Source organism: Dipodomys ordii, unplaced genomic scaffold (assembly GCF_000151885.1).
Source record: "Dipodomys ordii isolate 6190 unplaced genomic scaffold, Dord_2.0 Scaffold118, whole genome shotgun sequence".
Taxonomy (NCBI): domain Eukaryota; kingdom Metazoa; phylum Chordata; class Mammalia; order Rodentia; family Heteromyidae; genus Dipodomys; species Dipodomys ordii.
Window position 1 is genome coordinate 2,008,528 of NW_012267334.1, and position 10,758 is coordinate 2,019,285.

Below are 10,758 nucleotides of genomic sequence, written 5' to 3' on the forward strand. Positions count from 1 at the left end.
GCTGACTTGGGTGGGACGGAGAAGACCAGCACAAGTAGAGGCTGGCTCTGCCTCAGCACTCCCTGCTGGTCTTTGGGGTGCTCTTGCTTCTAGGTGGTACAGCCCCAGTACTAATGCTGCTCCAACACAAAGGGGAACAATTGGTATTATGGCCACAAAGATCTTTCTTACCAAGGGCAGATAAACCTCCAGCTCCGCCCTGGAGTCTGGCTGTCTAGCACTGACCCCTGGAGCCAAGGTGACAGGTGGCTCTGCGGCAGCCCTGGAGGCTGGTGCTCCATGACCACTGTGCACCACAGCCAAGTTGGAGGATGGCTGGGACTGTGCACAAGCACCTAGTGCTCTCCCCACACAGCGCCACAGAGTGGATACTGCGATGAGAAAGAGCAGCAGAGGTGGTGCTCCTGTGAAGTAGAGCAGCAGTGTCAAGGTGACAAGCACATCCAGCTCCCCAATGGAGGCTACTCCTTGGAGATTAAGACATGGTGCTGTGGTGAAGCTGGGCTCCCTGTCTGCAAGCGAAGCGCTGTGCCCCTCAGCCAAGGGGCACAATGGCCAGGAGCCTGAGAAAGGGCCTAGTGCTCTTACTGCACAAAAACCCAGCATTAGTACCCCTAGATAAAATAAAGCTCCTCCTGCAAGAAACAGGATTTGGACCAAGGTGACAAACGTCTCCTGCTCAGCTCTGAAGCTGGCTTCTCGGGGAGTGAGACTGGCAGCCGAGGTGGCACACGGCTTGCTGTCAGTGCTCCTCGGTGGAGCTCCGTCATCACTGCCCTCCAGAGGCATAGATGTTACTTCTCTGACCATCCACAACAGTACAACTACAATTGCCACCAGCGAGAGCAGCACAGCTGGCGCTCCAATTAGGGAAAGCAGCTCAGCCAAGTGCAGAAGCATCTGGGGGTCTGCACTGAAGGTGGCTTGTTCTGGACTTGGAGCTGAGATGGACACTGGCTCTTCCCCAGCAACAGGTTCTGCTGCTCGCTGGGGCCCCAGCACAGGAGCCAAGCTGTCCCGTGGCTCCATCTCCTCAGCAGACACTGCTGTTTCCTCCACATTGGGCATGGTGTAATGGGGCTCCAGCTGAGCTCCGGCCGCTGCTGCTCCCTGGGCGCTGAGCGCTGAAGTCAAGCTGGCAGGTGACTCTGCTCCTCCCCTGGCTGCTCTGGCCCCTTCAGGACTCGGCTCCAGAGCTGACGTGGAAGCCGGCTCTTCCTCCACACAGGGAGCTTTGGCTCCTCCAGGACTGCAGGCCACATTCGAGGCCGCAGGGGCCTCCACCTGGGAACCCCATGCTGCTCCTCCCCCTGGCCTGGCGGCCACAGTCTCTGATGGAGCTCAACCTCCCTCCTGAGCCCACCGTCAGCCTCAGGCTCCTCTGGCTGCTGGCCCATGGCGAGTTTGGGAGCCTCCTCCCAGGGCTGCCCTGCCCCTTACACCCCTGCACGGGCTGTGTCTCAGGCCCAGGCTCCGCACCCGTAGCTTCGCCCTGGCTGTGTGTCTTGATCCCCAGCTGTGCAAGGACATGGGAGACATGGCGCTCTATGTCAGAGTCCGGCATATGCAGCCTCAGGTGAGTCAGGAGGCGCTGGAGGCAGGGAAGCTGTGCGGGGACCAGGAAGTCCTCCGGATGCAAGTCCAGCCAGGAGCCCAGGAGGCACATGATGGCACTAGGGACAGATGGGTGGGGAGCAGACTCGGACTCCAGGCCAGCATGGCCCCTGGTCTCCCTCTCGCCCCTGTGATGGTGGCGGTCCTTGCAGAGACCAGCACACCCAACACCAGCACCTTGGGGCTGTGGCACCAGTGATAGGCTGGCCCAGGAAAGCCCTGAAGAGAAACTCAAGGGAGAGATCCACGACCAAATGCTGGGCCAGCAGCTCTGTCCTCCTCTGCACCTTCCAGCCCCTTCCTCCTCGCTCCCCTGGGCCTCTACACACTGGTCAGCAACACGGCTTGTTGTCCAGCCTGGCACGCATAGGGTTCTGCTGCACCTCTGTGCGGAGTCTGCTGCCTCATTCCCCATGGGCCCCACTGCGTGGTCTGGCTACATCAACACTGCTCTCCTTCTGTGTGTGGGTGCCACAGCAGGGCCCTGCGCTTTGACACACACGCCTCACACCTGCTGAGGGCTGTGACCTAGCACAGATGAACCTGGCACTACTATGGGAATCATGGTGTGCTGGCAGAAGCCCGCAGGGCAAAGGCTGTGCAGATGATGGATGGTCCGGTGGAGGGGGGGAGTGGATAGACAGGGGGCTCAGACCTGAGTCCCAGCCTCCACTCCTGCTCAAAACAACCCCTCCAGCCTGCTGTCCTCCTCCTGCCCCAGAAGAAGCCCCACAGCTCAAGGCTCTAGGGACAAGCACAAGAGCTGAGGGCTCCGGAGTTGGCCCAGCCCTCCCACCAGTGCCCTAACACTCACATTTTTGTCTGTGGAGCCACGCGCCCTCCAAGGAGACCAAAGCCCACTCACTGACAGAGCTGGTCCCGAGGGATGACATCCTCGCAGGAGTGGGCGAGGGTGTCCGTCTGTCCGGAGGGGTCCATGGGCACTTCACATGTGCTGAACCTGGTGAGGATTTGAGTGTCACTGGCCAGCCCGGGGCAGCCGGCAGCTTCCCGCTCTTCTCTCTCCACTCTGCTCAGGGCCTGGAAATCGGCCCTAACCCTGGAGCTCCTTCCTATGTGCCATAATGCGCACAAGCCGCTGCTGCCTGATGATCCTGGCAGCCCAGACGCCCTCCCTCTGCCCCGCCAGCCCTCCTGTGTCCACACCTAGGTTGGGTCCCTCCTCACAGAGAGAATGGTTTCCCTCTGGCCAAGCAGACACACTGCTTTGCGGCCTCAGAGAAGCAGAGTCACAAGCATGGCCCACAGTCCTGGACGGGACCCTGCATGGTGCCAGCCTGTGACCTCCCTATGTGATTCTCCACGCACTGGCAAGCGCCAACCAACGAGTTTCTGTGAGCACCCCACTTGCCAGCTCCATTTGCAAGGCTGCCACTGCAGGTGAGGGCTCCCATGCGGTTGGAGTTGGCGCTCACCTTGTGAACAGCAGGTCCAGGACCTGCGGGGTGTCCGCCACCTCCCTGTAGGTATTGAGGAAGGCGTGGATAAACATGGAGTCCTCAAGCATCTCTCTTTCTCTGTCTCTCTGTTTCTCTGTCTCTGTCTCTCACATATACATATACACACACAAACATACATACACACACACACTTTGCAAACAAAAAAACCTCACAGCAGGACAGACACCTGCTCATGAATCAACTCCTAGAAGGTGTCACAAGATGACCTTCTGACTAAGTGACCTTGGCAGTGCTGTCTCAGGTACAACTCCCAAACTATAACTGATAAATTTCATTAAACACTAGCCAGGTACTGATGAACTCACACTTGTAATCTCAGCTACTCAGGAGGCTGAGATCTGAGGATCACAGTGTATGCCAGGAAAGTCCATGAGACTCTTATCTCTATTCATCCAGCAAAACAACAATAGTGGGGGTGTGGTTCAGGTGGCAGAGTACTAGCCTTGAGTGAAAAAGCAAATTGAGACCTGGAGGACCTGAGTTCAAGCTCCAATACTGGCACAAAAATTAATGCAATAATTCTAGCCAGGTATCGGTGGACCACAGGCTGAGATTTGAGGACCACAGTATGGAGCCAAGTCAGCAAGAAAGTTCCATGAGACTCTTATCTCCAATTAACCACAGAAAGCTGAAAGTAGAGCTGTGCCAAACTTGGTACAACAGTAGTCTGCAACACAAAAGCTCAAGAACCGTGTCCAGAACCAGGGTTTAAGCCCCAGGATCCATAAAATAAAACAAAATGATACAAAACAAAAAATGCCATTTTGTTTGATGAAAGATTTTATTAAGAATTAAAGTCAAGCCAAATGTAGAAATGTTAAACAAAGAATGATAAAAACATGTATAAATTATACAAAGAACTCTCCAAATCCAATGATAAAAAGCAAACCAACTAAAACTTGGGCAGAGGTGGGTTGGAGACATGGTTCCAGTGGTAGAGATCTTTCCTAGCGAGCATGAGGTGTTGGGTTTAATCTCTAGAACCCCCCACAAAGTCAAAAATGGTAAGTAATTATGAAAAATCATTCCATATCAAATGTCACAAGAGAACCCCAAGTTAAAACAAGATATTGCCAGGCACCAGTAGCTCACGCCTGCAATCCTTGCTACTCAGAAGGCTGAGATCTGAGGACTGTAGTTCAAATCTTGCCTAGGAAGGAAAGTCCATGAGACTCTTTATCTCCAATTAACCACCAAAAAGATGTAAGTAGAGCAGTGGGTCAAAAAGTAGGGTGCTAGCCTTGAGCACAAAAGCTCAGGGACAGCATCCAGGCTCTGAGTTCAGGCCAAGGGACAGGGGCAGCTGGCTACAGCCTCCTCAGGGGTGGGCAGAGGCCATGGCCTCTCCAGGCCATCATTGACCCAAAGCCTCACCGTGAAGCCTCCCCACACAGCATGGCAGGAAGGACATCCTCCAGCATCTGCTCTGCAACCAGAACTCAGAGAGGAGCAGGAAAACAGCCTGAAGCTGAAGACGGCCCAGCCCCAGGCTCTTCAGCCCCTGACTTAATCCATCTTCTGTGGAGGGGCTGTGACCACCTGCCTCGAGAGCCGAGGACTCACAGTGGGGGCCCATGGCAAGGTCATCCATCCTAGAGGCCCCGACTTGCACCTGAGTAGAGGCCTGTCTCTGTAGCAGTTGGTGCCTGGCCTGCCTGCTGGCCTTGGGAGGACAGGGGAGATGGAGGTGGGGAGATGGGGGAGGGGAGCTTCAGCAACTTCCAGTGTCAAAGGAAGGTTGGGCACTAAGCCTTTTCTCTAAAAGCCTTCCAGTGCAGCTCGGGCTGCATGCCCTTGGCGTCGCTGACCACCGCCCTCCAGTCCCGCTAGCGGTTCCAGATTTCCTGGTGATTCTTGTGTACAGCGACAAACCGCAGCTTCTTCAGGACGGAGGGCCAGGGCAGCATGTGCAGGTCCCACAGGTACTCCGGGGACAGCACCTTGGTGGGCTTGCGGAGCAGCAGGTACTTGTTCAGGTGGCTCTCGTCATGCCACACAGCCTCGATGTTGTTGGCCCGGTCGACCGCCATGGCCTCATGACAGGCCTTGGTGAGCCGGTGCACCTCCGCCACGGACCCCCCAAAGAAGCCCCCCAAGTAGTAGAAGTCCCCCTGGTCGTGGGGGATGTAGGCCTGGGACTGGGGCCGGCGTTCGTAGGTGAAGGCATTGCGCTTGCTCGTGTAGAAGCCGGGGTGCAGGGTGCCGAAGAGCGGGGTCAGGATCTCCACGCCTACGTGGTCCTGGAACTTCATGTCCACGTCGGCACACACCAGATAATCCATCTGCTGCCGGGAGGGCTGCTCCAAGAACTGGCTGATCATCTGCATGCGGCGCATGGACACGTCCTGCCAGCGCGGGTAGCTGCGCACGGGCAGCACCGCCAGCCGCCGCCCCGGCCCGAGCCCCACCTGGGGCACGTCTGCGGGCCGGTCGGTGAACACGTAGTAGGTGACGCGGTAGCCCACCATGAAGTGCTGCTCCGCAGACTCCAGGAACAGCCTCAGGAAGGTCATGTACCTGCAAGGGAGGAAGAGCGGTGGGGGAGGTGTGGCCTGGCCCTGAGTCGGAACCCACCCGGGTCCAGCGGAACCCCACCCTCTCCTGCCAATCACCCTGCTCTGTCAGAGATGGCGACCACCAGCACCCCACAGTCCACAGCAGACCTGAGCCGGAGCCGGAGGCTTCCTGTGGCCCCACCGTTCTGCGGCCCATGCGAGACTGAGCGACGCACCCGGATCCTAAATGTGTCTTTGCCACACTCCTGGACACCTGGGGCTCCAGGACCCCTGGCTGGGGACGTTGGGGCTCCAGGACACCTGGCCGGGGACCCTGGGACTCCAGGACACCTGGCCGGGGACCCTGGGACTCCAGGACAGCTGTCCAGGGTCCCTAGGTCTGCATACTGTCTCCCCTCCTGTGGACTTGTCCTTCAGCCCCATCTTAGGGAAGGAAGAGTCTCTATACCCAGCCCTTCCTTCACAGCATGAAGTAGCCTTCAGACAATGGCCTCAGTAAACCTTTGGTAGACCTAAGAGGGGCCTTGGATCCTCAGGAAGCACAGGGAGCGGGACTCCGAAGGGCAGGCAGGCCAGGCAGATGGGCACTTGAGGAAGAAGGGGCAGACCCACCAGCGTTTGCCCACACCCGGGCCTTAGATCCAAGAGCAAGAGCTGTAGCTCAGGAAGGTTCCGCCTGCCTCATGGCCGGTCCCCCCTCGAGGCTGCCCAGAGCCTCGGCCCCTGCCACGGGACAGGGCTCTCCACTTGCTGCCCACGCTCACCCTTCGTACCCACATGGCACGGACTCCTCAGTGAATCCTTCTCGGCACCAAGCGCAGCCACCGAGGCTTCAGCCCCAGCTGACAGCGGTGGGGTGTCCGGCCGCCTTCCCTCGGGCTCAGCACCTGCTGGTGTCTGCTGGGCCCGCACCGGGTCCCAGGGAGACAGCGTGCCCATACGTGGCAGCAGGGCTTTTGTGCTGGGGGCTGCTCTAGTCCCCGGCAGTGGGACCAGAGTGCTCATGCTGCATCTGTGCCCTTCTGAGAGCCTCCCGCCAGCCACCACCGCCTCAAGTCCCAGCTGGTAAGGGGGTGGCAGCCTACGGCTGTCCTAGGGTCCTTCTGCACACTGCTGCTGCTCTGTGGTGGGCACCAGCTTCCATCTCCACCCCACGGCCCATTCCTGCACCCAGGCCTTTCTCCACAGCCTCCCACAGGGCAGCTGGGCCTGAGGCAGCTTGCTCACTAGCTCCCACCCAGCTGGTCCCACCAGCACCCCTGGGGTGGTCAGATGGGCTGCCACCCACAGAGGCCTGCAGATGGATGGTCTACAGACTGTCGCCTCAGCCCTGCCTGGCATCACAGAGTACAGCAGCGGCCCCCGGTTGGCCGGCACCATGCTCCTGCTGCTCCCAGAGGAAGCCAGGCTCCTCCCTCCTCTCCCGCTGCCTCCTCTAGCAGAGGGGGTGCAGACACCCCTGGTAGAGGGGATAGAGGGAGGAGACAGGGCACCAGCTGTCAGGGGAAATGGCACTGCACTCGACTAGCGGCTGAGCCACCGGGGTCCAGGCAGGTCACGGAGTGAAGGAACTTTCACAGCCATCCTTCCATCTCCCCCCACCCTCCACCATGGCCTGAACACAGGACAGATCTGGGTGTCCCCAGGCCTCCGCCCTCCACCCTGCGCCATCTCTTACTTTTTGACAGCAAACACGGATAATCCCACGGTGATGTTCTGAAGCCGGAACTGCTCATTCAAGATGTCAATGTTGAAGGTCCCCTCCCAGATGATGGGAGCCAGCCATGGCGTCAGGACAAGGACGTCTCTCCTACTGCACAGAGAAAGAGCCACACTCGGTGTGCACTGTGTGCCCACCGCCGTACCTGCCCTCTCCCCGGCTGCCTCCGTCCTCCCACAGGCAGACCTGGCTGTCACCACGAGACCAACCAGAGGCAAATCAGACTCGAGGGGACCAGGCAGCAGCATCCCCGAATGCCAGCCCTGCTGCAGCAGAAGGAGCTGAGATCTGCTGGCAAGGCTTGGAGTGGTCCTCACCCCACCCAGCACCCCTTAGGGAACCCGTGACTCTGCCAGGAACTCAAGTCAAAGAAACAGAAAAGATCCTCTGGGGTCCTCAGGTCAACCTCCAAAACAAAACAAAACAAAACAAAATAAACAAAAAAAAACAGGAAACAGGACATTGAACACTAATCCAGGAAAATCTTGAGCGTTTGTGTGTTGCTTTTTCCTGCCCTGTGGAGGCTTCAGGCATGGTAGCCAAGCCACAAGCCAGCCCAAACAAACTGCCTGTGCATATCTTTCCCACAGACCCCTGCACGCCTTGCAGTGTCAGTCCATTTACTCACGCGGGTGTCAGAGCCATCGGCTGGGGATACACCATCCTGAAAACCAAAACACAAGTGTGCTCAGGAGTCACTTGGGACCCTCGTCCCATGGGGCTGTGGGGTGTGGGGAGCCATCTTTCACCGGCTGTGTGGGCTACACCCCACATCACCCAGAGCCAGAGCTGGTGGAGGGGCTGAGGCATGAGGCTTCCAGTCTCTAATTTGTCTTTGCAATGTGGGAGAGGAACCAAACACCCAAGGATCACAGGGCTGGTGGACCCACGCTGCAGGCTGGGAGGGGCCTAGTGGCTCCTGTAAATCTGGGAGGGGCGGGGGGGGGGCTGAGCAGCAATCTCTGCCCCAGGGAACCATCAGATGCCCACACCAGCTCTCCTGGGCCTCAGACTGGCCTGTGGCACTTTCTGTGGCACCCAGAGCCCAAGCTCCCTGTCTCAGGGTGTCAGAGACCAGCCTCAATGGTGGCAGGAAACCCTGTCCATGCCAGGCCTGTGACACTGGGAGCAGCGGACCCCACAGATGAGGAGCCCACAGGGCAGAGCCTGCAGCAGCCATCATTTTCTTCCCGTGATGGCTCTGGGAGTAGGGAGCCGGCATGGAAAGGGCAGGGAAGCGCAGTGCAGGCTGCAGCAGGGATGAACCCTGATGACACAGGTGACAAAATCACGCCACTCACAAAAGGGCAAAACCTGCTGGTGCAGTGGCTCATGCCTGAATTCACAGCTACTCAGGAGGCTGAGATCTGAGGATCGCAGTTCAAACACAGCCTGGGCAGGAAAGTCTGTGTGATGTTTATCTCTAGTTAGCCACCAAAACCCAGAAGTGGAGCTGTAGTTCAAGTGGAAGTGAGCTAGCCTTGAGTGAAAAAGCTAAGGGACAGTGCTTAAACCCCTTGTTCAAACATCAGTACTGCCACATGCACATGCCCAAAGACACAGATGGAGACAGACAGACAGACAGACAGACAGACACACACACACACACACACACACACACACACACACACGATGTTTGAGTCCTAGTTACACCAGCATGGGAGTATTCCTCTTTAAGTCAGGTGAACACAAAGGCACAATGCCTATGTGCATCTGATCAGATAAACTAATGTTTATCAAAATGAACTCCAGGAAATGGAAACAAGAGGTTTATTTCTTCATTGCTGGTTTTGTTTTGTTTTTGTCTTATTTATTCATTTATCTGTCTTTGGGAGGGAAAAGGGGGCATAGAAGTGGAGGGACAAAGGGTGAACAAATGCAGCAGTGGTACTCACTGGACACTGTGTTGAGAATGAACTCTACAACTTGTGGGTGGGGACGGGAGGGAAAGTCAGGGAGACAGAGAGGGAAGGGGTGACATTGCCCAAAGTAAAATGTACTCATTATCTGACTTATTTAACTGTAACTCCTCTCTACATTCCTTTATAATAACCAGTTTTAAAATTTTAAAAAAGTTTTTGTTTTGTTTTTGTCAGTTGTGGGGCTGGGCGCTGTCCTTCAGCTCTTCAGCTCAAGGCTAGCGCTCTAGCACGTAAGCCACAGCGCCACTTGCAGTTTTTCTGGTGGTTTATTGGAGATAACAGTCTCAGGGACTTTCCTGCCAAGGCTGGCTTTGAACCACAATCCTCAGATCTCAGGCTGCTGAGTAGCTAGGGTTACAGGTATGAGCCTTGACCAGGCAAAAATGTTTTGTAATTAAAAAAAAAAGTCAGTTGAGTGCAGCTGGTTCAAGGAAGCAGACATTGCATGTGCTGAGCTCGCGTGAGCTGAGCCCCGTGGTCTCGCTGACTGCAGGAGGAGAGGAAGGCAGAGCAAAGGCAGGGGAAGTCCCACTGCTCAGATCAGGCATGGGCGGGGGTGCCCAGCCCCCTCCCCACACACAGAACAGCTTTGACACCGCAGGGCTGAGAAGGCAAAGAGAAGCCCACGGATGTGGGAGACATGGACAGGCAGATGAGGACCTGGGCACCACCTGGTGCAGGGGTGAGGCAGGAGGGTGGAAGGCAAAGCCATGCTCTCAACAGGCTCCTCAGGTGGAGGGCACAGAGAGCCAGGGGAGCCCAGGGTCAGAGCTGGAGGTCAGATGGGAGCTGAGGACAAAGGGGGACAGGCAGGCGACGCATTAGGGCAACTGAGGTGACAAAGGCTGCTCGGTGGGACACACAGGTCAGGCTCCCAGCACAGACCTCGCAGGCCCCTCCTCCATCCCTCAGCCTCACTCACCTGGACTCAGCTCCCAGGCCTCCCTGTGCCTGTCTGCTGGGGGTCAAGAACCCATAGCTAGGAGAAGGAAGTGGGCAGAGACAGCTGCTCAGGATGCAGGCCTGCAGGGGTCCCTGCCCGGGCCCCACCCTCTGCCCAGACTGGCCTTCCTCCCCTTCCCCAGGCCAACCACCCAGCCAGAGCCCCCCGACCAAGTGGAAGGAAAATGGGCATCACCGTGAGGGCCAAGGGCACAGGCCAGGACAGGCTGGACACACCATCGAGCCCAGCTGAGGGTGGCAGCACCCTCATCCTGCTGGTGTGGAAGGCAGCCCAGGGCCCCACCCGGCTCCCAAGCCCAGCTTCTTACCTGAAGAAGACCAGAGCGAGAGTCATCAGGAGAAGGGTTCCGGGGTGAAGCAAGTAGTGCTTCAATTTTCCTGAAACACAGAGTGGGAAGTTCAGCTGCTCCCCTGCCTTCCCTCACCTCCTCCTGGCATCTCTTTCCTTTGACTTCCTGTGAGGAACCTGCGCATGCTGGGCCAGCGCTGGTCACTGAGCTTCGAAAGTCAGGAGTTTTCATGGTTAAGAGTTGGAATATTGG

The 10,758-nt window shown here is 57.4% G+C and overlaps 1 protein-coding gene across 1 annotated transcript; it reads right to left on the minus strand.

Annotated features, from left to right (window-relative positions):
- Positions 1-4,921: 4,921 nt before the first annotated feature.
- Positions 4,922-7,994, minus strand: LOC105995629 (histo-blood group ABO system transferase-like). The gene is made up of 3 exons (XM_013029410.1): positions 7,960-7,994; positions 7,290-7,424; positions 4,922-5,612 (listed from the first exon to the last, which is right to left on the minus strand). Exons 1-3 carry the CDS (start codon positions 7,992-7,994, stop codon positions 4,922-4,924), a joined length of 861 nt encoding a protein of 286 aa, XP_012884864.1.
- Between the last annotated feature and the right edge of the window lie 2,764 nt (positions 7,995-10,758).